Source organism: Quercus suber, unplaced genomic scaffold, assembly GCF_002906115.3.
Source record: "Quercus suber isolate HL8 unplaced genomic scaffold, Cork oak 2.0 scaffold_125, whole genome shotgun sequence".
Lineage (NCBI taxonomy): Eukaryota > Viridiplantae > Streptophyta > Magnoliopsida > Fagales > Fagaceae > Quercus > Quercus suber.
This window is the reverse complement of record NW_027069589.1, coordinates 474,640-492,816: the sequence shown is the minus strand read 5'-3', so window position 1 is coordinate 492,816 and position 18,177 is coordinate 474,640. Positions and strand designations below refer to the sequence as shown.

The window sequence follows — 18,177 nt, the reverse complement described above, 5'->3', positions numbered from 1 at the left end:
TTCATTTTGGCCATTATACTTGTCTACAAAACATGCTTAAATCTATCTTATTTTTATATATTCAGTAGCAACCCTAAAATAAGTTAGAAAACTATCTTTTAATTTCCGATTTGAAATAGAGCTATTTTTTTTTTACTTAACTTTACATGAGATATGATTCTCAAAAAAAAAAAAAAAAAACTTTACATGAGATATAGTTATTCTTCAAAAATATTTAGTATAAAACAACTTTAACCTCTCATGCCAAGTTATATAAAAGAAGTTAGGAGATAATTTTCCTTTAACCTATTTTTTTATATTACCAAACACAGAAAAATACCAAAAAAAAAAAAAACTATCTTCACATCAGATTTTTCGTTGAAACAAATTAAACCATGTCAAATCCACTATAAAATATCAAAATCCCTAAAATCACGATCAAACACTACTTAAGAATAATAAGAAATCAGTTTTAGTTTCTAACATGTATGTCTTAACCCATATCTATTTACGTTCAATTTAAACTCACTATCCTTAAAATCATTTTTAAAAGGATTATTAAGAACAGTGATTCATTTTAGTATAATTTGTTTACATTTGGTATCCATTACTAGTTAACACCTCCTAGAATTTTCAATGCATTCAAGGTTCAAANTATCATTCCACTTTAAACCCTAAACCCACGTGCAACCTTAACCCTAGTTAACCCTTAACCTTATCGTTAACCCAACCTGTTAAACACGCCCTAATCCTCCTCACTATATATACCCCACAAACCACAAAATCACAAACTCACTTTTTCATTGCTTCTCCTGACTCCAAATTCTCAAACCTAAAAAGGTTCTCTCTCTCTCGCTCTCTCTCTCTCTCTCTCTCTCACTCACACACATAATAATATGGATTTTCAGGCTGCTTTAGCACTGTGTACTGTATGTTTTGTCATATGTGGCTTAAGCACCACTACCATATCCCACTCTGCCATGTTTGTCTCTCTCTCTCTCTCTCTTTTTCTGCTTTTGCATGCACACACACAAAGAAACCGCCTCGCTCTCTGCGCTCTCTCTAGCTGTTCGCTTTGTCTACTCTCTCTCTCTCTCAGTACTGTCAATTTATAGGGTTTCACTCTTAGTTTCTCTCTTTAAATTTGTTTTTTCAAAACACTTTCTAGAGTGCTCTGCTTTATAAAGCTCTTTTTTGTTGATGGAGATTTCGCTACGTGGTGGGTTTCAATTTCAAATCGCCGTCGTTTTGAGCTACTTCTAGTGTAAAAAAGTCTCTGTCTGCGTACTCTAGACCTTTAAAAGCCTAGTCTCCTAGTCGTCTACCACCCGTGAGTTTTGGCCATTTGTTTTTTCACTTTTCTTGACTCTTTTAAGTTGTCAAATCTGAACCCTTCTTTTGCTCAGATCGACGGCTCTGCTCTTCTTCTTTGTACCTAATTTCATTGATGTGATACATAAGCATATTTCATCATAGCTTTGTTGACCATTCACTCGTTGATGTTGTTTTCAGGTTTTAGTATCTCTGTGAGAGAGAGAGAGAGAGAGAGCAATTTGGCCGACTGAGTTTTTGTCCGAGTCATAAGGAAGGATGAGGAGAGAGATGAAACTCGCTGTGGCTCTAGCTTCGTTGTTGTTGTTGTTCTTAGCTGCTTTTGTTGTTGTTTCTGGTTTGCTTCTATATTCCTCTTTCTCACTATTATTCTATTTAATTGAAAATAATAATCATAATAATAATGTTTGTTACATTCTTTGTTTTTGTATTTATGTTATTTTTTTAATGTTTCAATAATTTTCTATGGCGTCTCAAAAATAGTAATAATTGCTGTGGGTTTGGTTTATGGTTCCTCTTTCACAAACACAAGGGACCTCTGTGTTCTCTTCTTATATATAATTCAATTTCCTTCTTATTTTGGCAAGCAAAAAAAAAAAAAAAAAACCAAATAGAATTTAATCTCTAAATTTTTTTTTATTAAGGTGTGGAGAGCTCAATAATCTTCCAAGGAAAAACCAATATCATCAAGCTTCCACATCGAAAGCTTCTCGGTGAGATTCGAATTCCTTAATTCCTTAATTATTTAGTTTTTTTTTTTTTTTTTTTTTTTTGTTAATGTAGTGGGGTCTAAGGATTTTTTATTTTTGATTTTTTTTTAAATATAATTGTTGGGATATTTGTTTTGTTTGTTTTGGTGTCAGATGTGCACGACTGAATTATTTTATGGTTATGGCCTTATGGGTTAGGCTATAAACGTGTGCACGAATTGTTAAATTAGAATTGGACTGGACCCCTTATGCCTAGGAATATTATTACGACTATTTAGCACACTGTTTAGAATATCTTCTTGACAAGATCCCAAATATCCTTGACCTTTTTATATACCCCTTTGTTCTTATTCTTTTGGGTCTCTGTGTGTGTGTGCGTGTCACTTTTTTTAATTTTTTAGTAATTTTCTGATTGGGATTGGTTTGATTGATAGTTTATACTCATAATAGCCCTTCTAGAATCTAGGTGCTGTGCGCATTGTGCCTAGAGGACTTGGCGCAAATTAGCAAATAGCAACCCATCTCTCCTTTGTGTGTGCTAGCTGTAAACTTGACATGTTTCTTTGAATTGTATAATGGAATTTGAGTTCATTAATTTTAGTACAAATACTGCTATCATTATCATGTTATAAAATTTTCATAATTTTTTTTTGGGTACAATTATTGAGTTGAAAAAGTGTAATTATATCAATCAATATTTGTTAACAATTTTTTCAATGACTTGGTTGAAAAGTTGGGATATGTGGATAAGCAAAGTGGCAAAGGTGGCCCCACCACATTGGCCTTTTAGGGTTCCTTTGTCTGTTTCTCATTTAATTTACACACTATAATTCCCGTGAATTCACCTCCAAAAAAGTGTATTTTGTCTGTAGATGATGTAACCCAATTGAAAAAAAAGTGGGTGGGTGTGTAAGTGTGTTCACATTTTTAATGCTTTATAGTTTATACTTTTGTTGTGTGTTATTAATAGTGTGTCTGTCATTAATATTATAAGCTGTGTCCTTTCATTATCTAGAATTTATTGCAAAGATCCCTTTTTTGTTTGTTTTTGCTTTACCCAGCAATGGTGGAACCAAACCGAATATTTGGCGAAAAGTGTACCAAAACGGACATTGTGGTGAACCAAGGCCCCACAGCTCCACTGCCTAGCGGTATTCCCACCTACACGGTTGAGATATTGAATGTCTGCGCTACCAGTTGCAAGATTGCTGCCATTCACTTGAAGTGTGGATGGTTCAGCTCAGCCAAGCTCATCAACCCCAAAGTTTTTAGGAGGCTTGGATTTGATGATTGCCTTGTCAATGATGGCAAGTCTTTGGGTGTTGGTGAATCTCTCTCTTTTCAGTATGCCAATACTTTTTCTTACCCAATGTCTGTCTCTTCAGTAGCATGTGTTTAGTATAAAACTAAAACACATTATAGTTTTTGCTAGCCCAACCCAAACTATACTAGTTTTCATTCATATAAAAGCATACAAAGCAAGACCAGGTATAGTTTTTTTAAAAAAAAAAAAAAAAACTCAATACCCTTGTCTTGTTTTGTTTTGGCTTTATATGTTTGTTGGGGTTTATTTCCATTTCTGGGGCTTTTGTATACTGTAAAGGGGTCTGATTTGGATTGAGGGATAGGAATTTGATGGATAATGACTGATGTTTTTGTTTTGGAGTGGATACACATTGTGATATAGACCACATGGTAGTAGTATTACACATATATGGAATTTTACAATGCGAGATTTGAAACTGTGATTAGAGGGAATATTTTGTTTGTCTTGTTTCATGATGAGGATGTGGTAAACAGCATATTACATATATATAGTCGAATTATGCTTGATTCTGACAGTTTCTTTTTTGCTGTCCATTGATTTTGGACGTGTAATCACTCTACGTGCCTGATGACAATTTGCTTGTGGTGGTTGCCTTATGTATGTACTGTCTGTCTCTCTATTGTCCCCACTGTTTTTGTTTATTTGTTTTGGTAATCCCTACAACAATGATATAAATTCAACGCCTGGCCCGTCAGATAAAGCTATGTCCATAATTTGCTATTAATTAATCTTATTAAAAAGTGAGGCTAAAAAAAAATATATATATACATATATTCGCAATTGGATTAGGTAAGACAAGATTGGAGGACCAATAATAGACTTTAAAATAGATATTGAGGACAATCAATGGGTAGTTTGGCAAGTTTCTACTTGTCATGTATAGAAAGTTCAAACTGTATGGTGTGTATCCACTATCCAATCATACATCCATCCTAATTGTACTTTTGGGCGTACAAAACTGTAAAAAGAAAGGAAATTTGGCTCACACACTAAATCACAAATAGACCTGGTACAATCTCAGGGATATTCAACAGCTCAAACTTAGCCATCCTTTTCTAACTCTAACTTTTGCATTTATTTTCATCTCCAAAAAAAAAAAAAAAAACTTTTGGATGTTTCTTTTTGGAAAAATATGTTTAGTTAAAGTTGGGGTTGCAATGAAGTGCGGCATGGTTAGATCATGGGTGTGAGAATGTTAAAATTTTAAATGATAAATTATAGGTGAGATGTGGATGAAAAAATATTAAATTATATATATATATATATAAATACTTTAAATAATAAAATATATAAACCTTTGGGGTGGAGTGGGTCAAGAAGGATGGGACTAGACTAGCAAAACCTATTCTTGCCTAAAATGGAGTCGGACAACGTGAATCATGAAGAATGTGGAATTTTTTACATCCCTGAAATAAAGCTCTTCGTGACAACTTTTAGAAGTTTGTCTTCGAACCCATATGTTTAGCTAGCTTTCTTCCATCTATAAAAAATGGACTGTAGCCAGTTCGATGCAGCCCAATCCAAACCTGTACTGGTCCTTTCCAATTTCTAACTGTGAAATCCATCATCCGGCCCAACCAAAATCACATGCTTTTTAAAAAAAGAAAAAGAAAAAAGAAAAATGCCAATGCTTTTGTTTTGACTAAAGAGTAATGACTAATGACACTGTTGTCAAATTCAAAGTAGTACAAACATTATGCTTATATTTAATAAAATAAAATTAAAAAAAATAGCCGAAATTTTTTACTTCCACAAGTTTGTGGCTCCAGTACTGTGTTTGAGTGAAGAAATTGGTAATTTTACATAAGTTCTTAAGTTAGCCATTCCTTAGTTTAGATATGAACTAAGAAATCGACAAATTAGACACTAAAGCTCTAAAACGTAACAAATTAAACAGAAGGTTTAAACCTCATTACCTTCTATAACTTCAGGGTTTAATTTGTGACCTTTTTGAAATATTAAGGTATAATTTGCTACTTTTCAAAACTTCAACTATGTCGGTGTCACAACATATTTCTACCTACAAACTTAACACGTTGTTGTTAAAACTATATGCATATGTCTAAAACAACTCGTTTGATTATGTTGTAAGGGTTGTATTATGCACATCAACACATATACATTCCAAACCTAGGCTTCTTAAATCATCTAATTAATACAGGACAGTTACTTAATGTGGGGAAGCATTGGATGTCCATAAAGATCAGATAGCTAGCTTCATTGGTGTTTTATATAACCCAATCAAGATTTTTTGGGGGCAAAATGTCATTGTCAATGAGATGCAGGCTGAGATCTATTAGGTTGGCTAAATCAAAGATTCAATCAAATGATAAGATGAATAGTTTTGGGATGCCACTCAACACTTCTAATCGTGGATGTCACTCAACGGTACTAAGTCACAGACTTGATTGTTGGGAGGAATTGCTCAACTTCAAAGCAATGACACTTGCAAATACTTCCTCCGTCCTACTTTTTTTGTCATGTTTGAAAAGTCAAACTTTTTAAAGGAACATTATTTATTGTCTTGTTTATTTTTTAAAAATGTATAAGTTTCCAAAATTACCCTTAAAAAAATTTATCAAAAAATTGAATTAATAAATTAATATGGGTATAATAGGAATATTAGTAAATTAATTACTTTTATTTTTAGAAACAAGACAATATTTTGGAACATCCCAAAATATAATAGAGGACAAAAAAAAGTGGAATGGAAGGAGTAATTTTTTTGAATAAAAACCCTCTGTCTTCTTCTAATTTCTCATTAATATTTATAGGTGAATATATTGCATGTGAAATAAATGCTTACAATTAAATGCTTGACAACTTCCAACACAAATGACAATTCCTTAAATTGACTTCACATCATCCTATGATCAAATTTATTACACTGGAAGTCTGGAACAACTACTAGCAAGGCTCATAATTAACTTTGACTGAATAATAAAGCTAAATAAAAGACAACTAGATTTATAAATAAATGACACATGTCACCTATGTGGTTGCCACATAAGTTGTCACTATGCTCTGATAATAGCAAAATTAAAGATTTGAAGAGAAAAATCATATCATAAAATCCTAAAATGAAACTTCTTGTGGGAAAGCATTCAAAAAGAGGCTTAAGTAGGCTTTAGTTGACTAGGAGAATCTCAATATCACTGATCTAAACACAAACCTACTTGGTATGCCATCTATTGAAAGTAAAAACAAATTTATGATTTGTTCATCCATAACATTGTCAGCACACTAAATTCAAGGATTAGCAAACTAAATTTAAGGCTTATTTTTATTATTTACAATTTTTTATTTCTGTTAATGGGTTCTCAAGGATTAGCAAACTAAATTCAAGGCTTCAATTGTAACAATTATTACAAATATTATTATTTAATAAGCATTCCATTGACACCATGAAAAGCAATACCTCATACCTACAATCTTAGCCTTCGACCAATCCCAATTGAAGGCATTAACAAGACTAGTGGCATTTTTTGGGTTTCTTGCTTATAATTATGGTGTTAGAAGCATTTGCAAGTGATCTCAACCCAACATCTTTTCTAGCTCACTCAAGAAGAATATAATCAGGATTCAATTACAAATTATCTTCTATATTTTAGGGCTTCCATGGGGCCCATGGCCCTTAAATAATATCCTTGACCTTGAGTCTTGACATTGACAGACCACAGTTTGCAAGTTGCAAGTCCCATAAAAGATATAGTTCAAAAATATATACTTGATCTCCTTAATATCATGCTACATTTCTCAAAAATTTTGCATTAATGAGTCACATACTCCAATAAACAATCTGCCATTCGGTGTGATTGAATCTTGTGATACAGTTTCTTCCTGGATTCAAAAAATGTTCATGAAGGAAAATACCAAAGACACATAAATTCACATTTTGTGCGTTCGTACAATGACTAAGATTCTTACTCTATGATTATTAAATGCATAGTATTTTGTTTTAATAAATTCAAGCAGCATTGCTATTCTGATCTCTTCTCAAATGGCTCAGAAATTGTTGTACGAAGGGCGGTATCAAAGGATGCTCGATCTATGATCAGTCCAAAAAGATAGAGAGGGAGAGGAGTCCGTACTTCATTTCAAAGAAACTCCATTAAAAATAAATCGCTTTTTTTTTTTTTTGGAGTAATGTTATAATGTGGATCTACTGTTGATATCATTTTTTTATTAAAAAAAAATTAATAACTATTCACCACATCAATTGTTTGTAAAAAAAATAATAAAATAGTTTGTGATTTTAGCATTTTTCATTTTTGTTGGAAATAGCCAAATTAGCCACGGCCACCTCAACTATATTTAGTGAGAACTCGATTTTACAAACATTGAGTTCTATTCCAAAATAGGGCTTTTCAAAAATAAAAATACTATGTCAACAATATTTTTATAACAAATTCTAAGTAGCAAGCTATTACTAGTTGTAATTGATTAGTAAAAAAATAATTTTAATAGTGAGACCATATTAGAACAGAATAGATATTTGGAAAAAGAGTTGGTTTTCGATTATTTTATTCTATCACGATCAAACCAATGATCAAATCAGTGATGTAGTAAATAATTTTATTATTGTCTTCCTTCAATTCCACTGTAGAATATCAAATTCCCTAAAATCATGGTCAAAGAGTTACCCAATGAACCATCATTCATTCTCACTTAAAACTTAAAACTTAAAACAAAGAAAACCCTAACCCAACGTGCGCACCTCTTTAACCCTAGTTACCCTTAGCCTTAACCCAACCCCAAACTTTGTCCTTAATGCCCTTGCTATAAATACTTCTATATATATATATTGAAAAAAGAAGAAGAAGAAGAAGAAGAAGAATTTAGGTATTAGTATTTTTTTTTTTTTGAGAGAGTTTCAAACTATAGCACCCGCTCCTGATTATAGTTCTTTTGTCATCAAACCAAAATACCAATTGATTTTTGACATAGTATCTTAGATCTCTTATTCAACTATTAGAGACTTTACTAGTTAAACTAACTGAAACCGAAAGGGAGAGGGAGAGGAATCGCTTGTCACCCACTATTAGTGTCCTTAATGCCCAAACTTTGTACTTTCTTTCTTCTCAATGCAGATGGCATCATAGACTTAGTGTCTATTTAACATGATTAATTTTGCCAACTTATTTTACTATTCAGCTTATTTTTGCTACTATTCATTAGTCTCATTGTATTTTTTGATACTATTACTATTTCAGCTAACTTTTACCTTTATCTACGGTACTTTCAGCAAAAAGTTTTCAGTTTCAACAAAATAAGCAAATCTCAAATAGACCCTTAATTTTTTTTACAACCCAGCTACAGTGCCATCTTACATTTGAGATGGCACTGTAGCAAAATCCCAAATTTTTTTTAGCATTTGAGATATGGCCTCTCCATTGCTGATGAATTTTGGGGCTTAAATGCCAAATGTTCTTAACATTTGGCATTTAGAAACCCAAATGGGGATGCTCTAATTGGAATATTTCTATAAGGACCATCTAAAGCCTCTTCCATCCTTAATTCTATGAGAGGAGGGTGAATGGCCTTTTCTTGATTTTGAGTGCTTGAGATCAATGGTTAGACTGTTCGATACTGAATGTGGATCGTTAAAAGCACTTAACATGGTACGAATTAAGAAACACTCGAAATCCTTGGTCAACATTTGCATGATTGGCGTTTCAAAGGTCTTAGTAGAGGAAGCTTTTGTGGCCACTTGTAGTGGCCATGACCCATGACCCTGGCCTATTGCATCATTCCATTCAAGTTTATAGTCTTTAAGAGTATCTTCTTGACAAGATACGAAAATATTGGTATATGTTTAGTAACAATAGTTTTTGCTAGCCCATTTGAATTATTTTATTTTATTTATTTGTGGTTATGATATGCTTGTAGGGTTTATTATATTTTCCTTTTTTTTTTCCTTTTTTTTTCTTTTTTTGGGTATAGCGTAAAGGGTCTGTTTTGGATTGAGAGTAGAGAGAGAATTTGGAGGATAATGAATGATTTTGTTTTGGGGTGTGGTGTGGTGATATAAGAAGACCATATGGTGGTATTAATAAATCTAACTTTGCATATTTATTAATAATTATTTTTGTTAATAATCTTTATAATAACCCAAAATTTCATCAGATTGACACCCGAATGCCTAGCTTTTAAATATCATTAAAAATCTCATTTGTTGACTACTGGCATTTCTTTCTTTTTCTTTTTCTTTTTTCATATCTTGAAAAATATGTTAACTTCTATCTTTTTTTTTAATGATTATTGCATTAACTTGATTTTAACCAAATCAAGTTGGGAATATAGATATTCCTGTTCCTTCCTCTTGTTGGAGTGAAAGTTGATGGAGTGAGAATGTGACAAGTTAAGAGTGAGCTGGAATTGAAATATTTTGTCATTTCTAATTAGGTAATTTCGAAGTTGACAAGATAAAGATAAAAGATAAGAAAATATCATCATGAGAATGTGAATCACGAAGGTATTTTTTGCCATTCCCATCAATCAAGTTCCTTGTGACAACTTTATAAAAAAAAAAAAAAAAAGTTCGTTGTGACAAGTGTTAGAAGTTTGTTTCCGAGCCCATCATGTTTAATTGGAAAAGGGCTGAATTGGGTTTTCCTTCTTCCATCTACCACAAATGGATTGTTACCCATTCAACGCAGCGCAATCCAAACCTGTAATGGTCCTTCCCCAAGTCCAACTGTCAACTCCAACATCTAGACCTTACAAATCTATTCAGGCCCAAAAAAAATCTCTTGCTTTAGACTAATGAGTAATGACACTACTACCAAATCCCAAGTAGGAGATAGTAGAGACATTGTGATTTCAAAAAATAATCATTTCAAGGATACTTGGGTGGTGGACTCAGTAGACTTAAAAGACATGTCGCATATTAAAAGCTCTCAAATTTTATTTATTATACTATCAGTTCATGAGATTTTCGAAGTATCTTATGGGCAAAGAGTATAATAAACAAATTTATGGCCTGTTTGGATAAAGGAGGGAGAGTGGAAGGGAATAGAGTAAAGTTGGCTAAAAATAAGCTAATTTTGTGTTAAATCTACTTTACTCTTCCTCCCTCTCCCTCAATTCAAACAAACCATTAAGGTTAGAATCTCATTTCTTTGAAATCAGTTCATGTTTGTAACTGATTAAAGTAAAACACATTGACTCCTGTTATTGTGAACCCCATAAGAAATATTTTGTTAAATAAAACATTTAATGTATCATTATTAGATTTATAATTCATTCAAGGAGCAAAACAATCATAAAAGAATCTATCATTAACAGACAAGCATTTCTTATTGAAATTCCATTGCAGATTTTGTCTTCCCATAGAGAGATATATACAATTTTGCAGTACTGTGAGTATGACAAATCATTTAGGCTAACTTAGAAAATTCAAGAAAGAAAAAGAAAGCACTTAATCCATAGTCGTAAAAATCAATAGGGTACTTGATGTTGTCAATCCTCCAACCTTTCTGGAGGCTTTGGAATGGAGTTATACGTATTGGTTTTTTATTCAAGCTCACTTCAAATGCAGTTCATTTGTGAAGCTAATTTTGTTGAATTGTCTCATCATAAGCAAGAATTTGAGCGTATGACTGCTTTTGCGAGAAAAACATTACTAGTTTGTTTTCCTTGCCTCTCAATTGAATATTACTAGTTTTACTTGAAAGCTGATATCCTCTAGTCATTACTGATGCTTATTTTTCTTTTAGGGCCATTAACTGTCTTATAATTGGTAATGCATAATAAGAAATATCTAACTTCCGCAGACAGTGGTAATTTTCCGAATTTCTAGTATATTAGTTTTATTTTTCATTAATCTAAGAACCAAATATCATGAGAACGCATGTGCAAAAAGGTATGCCTCATAACTAAGTATCAAAATAAAATATCTACATTAGCACAACTCTATATATTTTAGGAGTATTAGCATTGATTTATTGATCAGTACAATATATATACCCCAATCACCCCACTCGTATATGAAGAAGGTATTGACTACCTTAGTCCTAATGAAATAATAATTAATCAAAATATAAATAATATATTATAGGCTTAAAAAAATTAGTAAAATTGGCAAAAAAATTTTTTTTTTTTTTTTTTTTTTTTTTTTTTTTTTTTAATTGGGTAATTAAATATGGAGGAAGGGGGGAGATAATGGAAATGGTGGCACCAGCAGGACCAATGTTCCAAGTTGCGACCTTGAGTGGAAACGCATTGACAATGACCTGCCAAGTTGAGTGGAAACACATTGACAATGACCTCAGGCACACACTCTTTAAAGGATTGGAGGAGCCAAGAAGTTAACAAAGATTTAGATAAGATCACAGGTACTCTTGTTCAAGTTATATTTGATGTTGGGAAAAAGGCAATGCATGCGATTTGTGGCGGGTATATATATATATATATATTTTTTTTTTTTTGATAAGTAAGAATGTTATATATACGAATGGCTACTCTATGCATAAATAACATAGAGCAAACCCAAAAATACAAGAATGAGAAAACAGCGAAAAAACGAAAAAAGAAAAAGAAAACCAATCAACAGATTCATTACAAAGAGAAAGAGAGCTAAGAAAAGAAGGGAGAGAAACACTAGTCGTGAGTCCCCATGCCTGAGACTAATCAAAAAGAGTTCCACTAAAAGAAGCAAGCATTTGATCATCAAAACTATCCAAATCTTCAAAAGTCCGCCAATTCCGTTCGTTTCTAATACACCAAAAGATGCACAATAGAACTAAATTCCTAATCTGAGACGAGTACTTCCCCAACCAATTTCATCAACCAAAAAGCAAATCTAGGATCGATCTAGGTACTACCCAAGAGGGATGCTGGAGCAAGGAATATATTTTGCTCCTTCAAATTTTGAGGCTGCATTTGCAAGCTTGGCACATAGCACATACTCCTGTAGAGTGAAGATATCCAAAAAAACAATAGCAGCGGCTGAGCATGTTTTAGTGCAGATTTAGGGTAGCAATTCCTGCGTCCATAGCCTTTGATTTTCCGTTGCCCCTCAAGCATAATTGTTGTTTTGTAGGTGAATTGAGAGTGTATCACTATTAAGTTTATAATTAATTTAAGGAGCAAAACAATCATAAAAGAATCCCTCATTAACAGACGGGCGTTTCTCATTGAAATTTCATTGTAGATTGTCTTTACATAGAGAGAGATGTATACATCAATATTGTTAGTCTGAAGCTAAACTTAAAAATAGGCAAGAAAGGAAAAGGAAGTACTTAATCCATAGTTGTATAAATCAATAAGGCATTTGATGTTGTCAATCTTCCTACCTTCTGATAGAACTCTGACAGTCATCAAAACCACAGATTTTTTTATAAACACATCATCACCAATATGCACTTGTACAGAAAAATGCTGGAACAGACACAGTATGCTTTTGTAGCTAAAGCTTGGAAACTGGGGCAAGCTATTCCCCAACTCTACACAATTGCTTTTACATTATAGAACACGAGCAGACAATTTTCCTAGGTGAATCATCAATCTTCTTTTCTGTTCAGACAAAGCACCACGCAATATCAAACTAAGCAGCTTTCATCAATCATAAGCTTAAAAGAAATTGTTAGGGCTGGTGAATCATGGATGCCATAAAAATTGACTCAATCAATATCCACATGTAAGCAAACACACTTGTCAACACTAACAAAAATCAGCATAAGATACCAATTACCAACAACTTTCAATATTCAATTAGATTAATAATAAAAAATTATGAGGCTAAAATCCAACAATCTTCTTTTCTGTTCAGACAAAGCACCACGCAATATCAACCTAAGCAGCTTTCAGCAATCACAAACTTAAAATAAATTGTTAGGGATGATGAATCATGGATGCCATAAAAATTGATTCGGTCAATATACCCTTGTAAGCAAACACACTTGTCAATACTAACAAAAATCAACAAAAGATACCAATTACCAACAACTTTCAATATTCAATTAGATTAATAATAAAAAATTATGAAGCTTAAAAATAGGAAAGGCATCCAATTAGTTTTTTTTTTTGGATAGGTAAATATCCAATTAGATTAATAATGCATATTTAACACCAGGGGGAAAAATGCATATGTAGTCACAACTCTCCTATTACATGTCCCAAGCACATAAATGAAACTTGCATGCTGCACCCCTCAACAAACCTTATAAAGTTATAGATTGGCAGCGTGGAATGTTTAATGTGGGAAATCTAATTCAATTTGTAAGGGATTGGACCATAATTTCTTAGGTAAAAGAAAACCCTCAAACAACATAAATAAAAAACTTATTTTGGGAAGAGAAAAATCTCCGGGGAAGAATGAGAAGAAAGAAGGAATATCGTCCAAGGAAATCAAAGCTTGACCTTGAGAAGTACATTGTAAAAAAGATTTCATATGCCCCATTTCAGTTATCCAATCAAGTTCCACACAGAACTGGGTGACTCCTAAACTTGACATAATTGCTGCAATAAAAGACAGCAACATGCTAAGAATGACAATAATTAATATAACCTCCATTCTTGGAACATTACTACAACATTTGCCATGAAGGACTTTGTGAGGCATTAAGCTTGGAGGTCCTATTGTTTGCATTTGGGTCCTTATCTTTTTCACATAAAATACCTCTCTCAGTGAGTCTTGTGGTTGATAGTCTGACCATGATTAAGGTTATAGCTCTATCTTAAATATCTTCCTTATTGCAGTATTGACTGCTCTAAAGGGGGCTTTTGTTCTCCTGAATAGCATAAAGCATAACTGGATACCCAAACTCTGAGCAATCGATAAAAATAAAACCTACTCCAAAAGAATAGGGTACCATATCGTGTAAATGTGAACTGAGCTATCAGCAAGTGGAAGTTTCTGTTCATGTGAGCTCAACTCAGTACTATAAACTTTTTTTTTATTAAAAAAAAAAAAAAAAAAACATAATCAAGTTCAAACACAAGCATTAAACTAAATTTCAAAGCCAATTGAATATAAAAAGCATTATCATTGCGGAACAAAACATTCATCATATATTAATCCACAATGGAATCACCTGTTTTGGTCTTTGCCAGGGATGGCTGTACGACTACATGCATTATGATAACACCACTGCCATTATCACCAAAGGGCATTTTACCTTGGCCAACAGTCTTGTTGTTTTCCAAAATTTTTCCGGAATTAATCAGTTTCACTTCACTTGCTGCCTTTGGTATGATTGTTTTACGTAACAATCGAAAAGATCACTGTAAAAAGAGTCAAAACAAAACACAGAAAATTAAACCTCTAAATTAACAAATTTATTATAAAAAAATCAAAAATCAAAATCAAAGACTTTACTAAAGAAAACATTGGCAAGCAAGATTGATCAACATTTTAACTGCTTTCAAATTCACAAAACTGAAACAACAACAGCAACAAACTGTTTAACCCTCAGTATCACAAAATTTATCAATCCAAACCCAACCGTTCAAAATACCCAAATGCTGTAAGAAAATGCTAAAGCTACTTATGATTTTACTACCAAAAGATAACCTTACAGACCAAGCTGACAACAAACATGATTGATGTTACATTAACAACATAATAAATAAATTTCTAAATTACTTTTTCCTACTAGGAAAGTGCTAAAACTACTATAAATTTTTACACAAAATACTTTCTTTTTTTTTAATTATAGGTAAACCGGTATTTTATTAAGTAGAACTACCACATGCATGAATAAAAACAAAGAAGTCTAAAGAATTACAAGGGTTAAGCACAGAAAGATAATGATTATAAAAACTCAAGAATGAAGTCACAATTGGTAAAGCCCCAGGCTTGAGACTAATCAAACAACAATCTAGGACACGGCTCAACCAATTGGATTCTTGAAATTTCCTTATCCTTAAAAATATGGCAATTATTTTACAGCCACAAAGTCTACATAACGGAACCAAATTCCAAAAAATCTGAAGAAAATTTTACCTATCCAATTCCGTCATCAAAACAAAAGGTGAGGGAACATTTTTGGTAATACCCAATAAAACCCAAAGAAATGAAAGACAAACTCCACAAAGCATATGTAACACTGCAATGTAACAAAAGATACAAACACCTTGAGGAAAACGAAGATACAAACCCCATCAAATGTAAATATAGAATAATCATCATAAGCTTGAGGAAAAGTTAACAAAGTCATCTAATCAGGTACCTTAAGTGCAGTAAAAAGTTTTTCAGGTTCAATAAGTGCAGTTTTTTCCCCAGTCGCTCTGTTTCAACATTTCTAACACCTTCTTCCTCACTTTCAAAGTGGTTAAATAGTAATTTAAGAATCTTCTCATCACCAGAATCCTGGTATTCTGCTTTATCTGATTGTCTTAACATGACCTGCAAGATGGGAATGGGATAACGAAATTTAAAACACTGTATAGGATAATATCCAGCTCTAAGATAGAATGGTAATGTGAAAGCACACATCTCCTTCAAAGCGAAGCAGAAGATATTGTTTCTTCTGCTGATTATCAATCTGACTGTTCCATGGTTTACAATCAGCTTCCCTAAGAGAAAAATAAAATAACCTAACAGAACATGGGCTGTCAATTAAACATAATAAATTTGTTAAAACAAGTTGAAACAAGGATTTGTCACAATATAAAGGCAAGAAAATGTCAATTATAGAAACCAACCTCTCGAGGTTTCATGATTAGTCTTGATTTGCAATTGTTGAGGGCTGAGGCCAATTATGAATCAATGTGGTACATGTAATTTTATCTAAAGATACTCCTCCATTGGACATTTGATTGCACACTTCATCTATCTATCTTCCTTTCTTTGCAAAACCCATTTGTCAAGGCATTATATGTGACAGCTTATCATCATGTAAAAGCTTAGTTGCTTCTTTTGTTTTGCCCAATTTACAATACCCATCATGGCAGTGTAGGCAAATGTAATTGTAAAAGAAGAATATTGAGTACAGATAACAATGTATCATAAAATTAAGCATACACAACAACATTCTAACCAAAATCAACCAAATAAGACATAACACATCAAAATCCAACAATTCAACGAAAACCCAGATGCCATAATTATCCAAACATCAATAAAAACAGATAGAGACTCCATTGATTCAATCAAAGACTCAGAACCTAAGCTTGGTGAAGAACCACCTGTTCTTCCCAGTCTTGAAACGCTCCTCGAGCCTCTTCTTGGTCTCTTTGGCCGCAGTGACCTTCTTGTCCTTGGACTGAAGCGAGTCCACGGCGACCACGTCTTTCAAATCCACGTCCAAGGTGTAGCGCGTGGGCATGAGGTGCTGGAAGTTGACGAGCTTGACGAAGGCCTTGACGCGGGACTTCTTGGCCGTCTTCTTGGCCGAGTCCTTGCGGATCACCTTGCTCGGGTACTTCTTTATCCCCGCGACCAAACAGTGCGGCCTGTCGCGGGTGCCTTCGTCGAAGGATCGAACGATCACGGCCTTGCGACCTGCGTACCGTCCCTGCAGGAGTATCACTGCTTTGTTTGGCTTCAAAAACTTCACCATATTTCTCTCTCTCTCTCTCTGGATTTTGAATGTACGCTCTTTTGGAGGCGGATGAGGAAGAGAAACTGAGAGTGAAATTGAGGGATTTAATTTATGTGGGTTTTTTTTTTCCCAGTCTTGAAACGCTCCTCGAGCCTCTTCTTGGTCTCTTTGGCCGCAGTGACCTTCTTGTCCTTGGACTGAAGCGAGTCCACGGCGACCACGTCTTTCAAATCCACGTCCAAGGTGTAGCGCGTGGGCATGAGGTGCTGGAAGTTGACGAGCTTGACGAAGGCCTTGACGCGGGACTTCTTGGCCGTCTTCTTGGCCGAGTCCTTGCGGATCACCTTGCTCGGGTACTTCTTTATCCCCGCAACCAAACAGTGCCCGTACGGCCTGTCGCGGGTGCCTTCGTCGAAGGATCGAACGATCACGGCCTTACGACCTGCGTACCGTCCCTGCAGGAGTATCACTGCTTTGTTTGGCTTCAAAAACTTCACCATTTCTCTCTCTCTCTCTCTCTCTCTCTCTCTCTGTGGGGGTGTTATGTGGAGAAAAGTAAAAGAAAAGGAAAATAAGAAAGTGAGGGAGAAGTGAACGAGTGGGTGTGAAAAAAGTGAAAGAAAAAAAAGGTTTTTGGGTTTGTACAAAGCAGCGTGGAAGAAAATATGGAGAGTAGAGCATAGATTATTTCACAATATTTTTTTTTAATAATTGTGATGTTATAGAGTATGTGGTAAAGAAAAAAAATTGTAAATACATGTATAATCTTAGAACAATTTATTTAAAAGATAAGTGTTAATAAAATTTTATTTTACAAAGATTAATTTTAAATTAATATTGTAAAAATATTATGACATTTTATCATATCTTTAAACTTTTTTAAATTAGTACTATTTTTCTTTAGAAAAAAATAATACTCTTATGTAATAAAGTTTACATAGTAAGTTGTTATTAATTTTAATGTTATGAATACTGTTTCGAACCCCGTTTCAATTTGTCCAGTAAAATAAAATATTTCGATACCGGCCTATTTCAACATATCATTTTTCAAAGTATTTCGAGTGGCCTAAAATAAACAAATATATATATATATATACTTATACAACATAAAATTAGCAATTCAAAGTAGCAAATAACTAAATATCAAATAATACAAATTATTTAATTTTAAGTCTTAACATAAAAAAAAAATGTATTACATATTTTTATTTTTATTTAGATAAATAATAATACAAGTTAACGAAATAAATATTAAAAAAATGTTTAATTAACTGTTCAGAATCATCATATTAGTTTTTTTTTCTTATTCTTCTCTCTTTTTTCAGATTTACCTTTTTTTTTT

At 33.2% G+C, this 18,177-nt stretch overlaps 3 protein-coding genes across 7 annotated transcripts; 1 reads left to right on the top strand and 2 right to left on the bottom strand.

Moving 5' to 3' along the window:
- The first annotated feature begins 767 nt into the window (after positions 1-767).
- On the top strand, positions 768-3,854 carry LOC112018898 (TPD1 protein homolog 1). Of its 2 annotated transcripts, none has more exons than XM_024051429.2 (4): positions 768-819; positions 1,492-1,648; positions 1,956-2,024; positions 3,083-3,854. In XM_024051429.2, the coding sequence occupies exons 2-4, from the start codon at positions 1,570-1,572 to the stop codon at positions 3,418-3,420; spliced, it is 486 nt and encodes a 161-aa protein (XP_023907197.1). In that variant the 5' UTR covers positions 768-819; positions 1,492-1,569; the 3' UTR covers positions 3,421-3,854. The 2 variants fall into 2 exon arrangements, with proteins under 2 accessions (XP_023907197.1, XP_023907204.1); XM_024051436.2 differs by lacking the exon at positions 768-819 and adding an exon at positions 845-1,309.
- Positions 3,855-14,384: 10,530 nt separating this feature from the next.
- On the bottom strand, positions 14,385-16,940 carry LOC112018701 (large ribosomal subunit protein eL27). 4 transcript variants are annotated; one of them, XM_065776020.1, is made up of 3 exons: positions 15,522-16,940; positions 15,296-15,398; positions 14,385-14,574 (listed from the first exon to the last, which is right to left on the bottom strand). In XM_065776020.1, exon 1 carries the CDS (start codon positions 16,851-16,853, stop codon positions 16,452-16,454), a length of 402 nt encoding a protein of 133 aa, XP_065632092.1. In that variant the 5' UTR covers positions 16,854-16,940; the 3' UTR covers positions 14,385-14,574; positions 15,296-15,398; positions 15,522-16,451. The 4 variants fall into 4 exon arrangements, with proteins under 4 accessions (XP_065632092.1, XP_065632091.1, XP_065632090.1 ...); XM_065776019.1 differs by lacking the exon at positions 15,296-15,398 and having other exon boundaries at positions 15,522-15,697; positions 15,997-16,940; XM_065776018.1 differs by having other exon boundaries at positions 15,296-16,940.
- LOC112018876 (large ribosomal subunit protein eL27) lies at positions 16,940-17,460 on the bottom strand. Its single transcript, XM_065775999.1, has one exon. It carries the CDS (start codon positions 17,333-17,335, stop codon positions 16,940-16,942), a length of 396 nt encoding a protein of 131 aa, XP_065632071.1. The 5' UTR covers positions 17,336-17,460.
- Between the last annotated feature and the right edge of the window lie 717 nt (positions 17,461-18,177).

Coding starts and splice junctions, on each gene's coding strand:
- LOC112018898 (XM_024051429.2), top strand. CDS start 1,570: ATGAGGAGAGAGATGAAACTCGCTGTGGCTCTAGCTTCGTTGTTGTTG. Junction 1,649..1,955: donor TGCTTTTGTTGTTGTTTCTG/GTTTGCTTCTAT, acceptor TTTTTTATTAAG/GTGTGGAGAGCTCAATAATC. Junction 2,025..3,082: donor TCCACATCGAAAGCTTCTCG/GTGAGATTCGAA, acceptor TGCTTTACCCAG/CAATGGTGGAACCAAACCGA.
- LOC112018701 (XM_065776018.1), bottom strand. CDS start 16,853: ATGGTGAAGTTTTTGAAGCCAAACAAAGCAGTGATACTCCTGCAGGGA.
- LOC112018876 (XM_065775999.1), bottom strand. CDS start 17,335: ATGGTGAAGTTTTTGAAGCCAAACAAAGCAGTGATACTCCTGCAGGGA.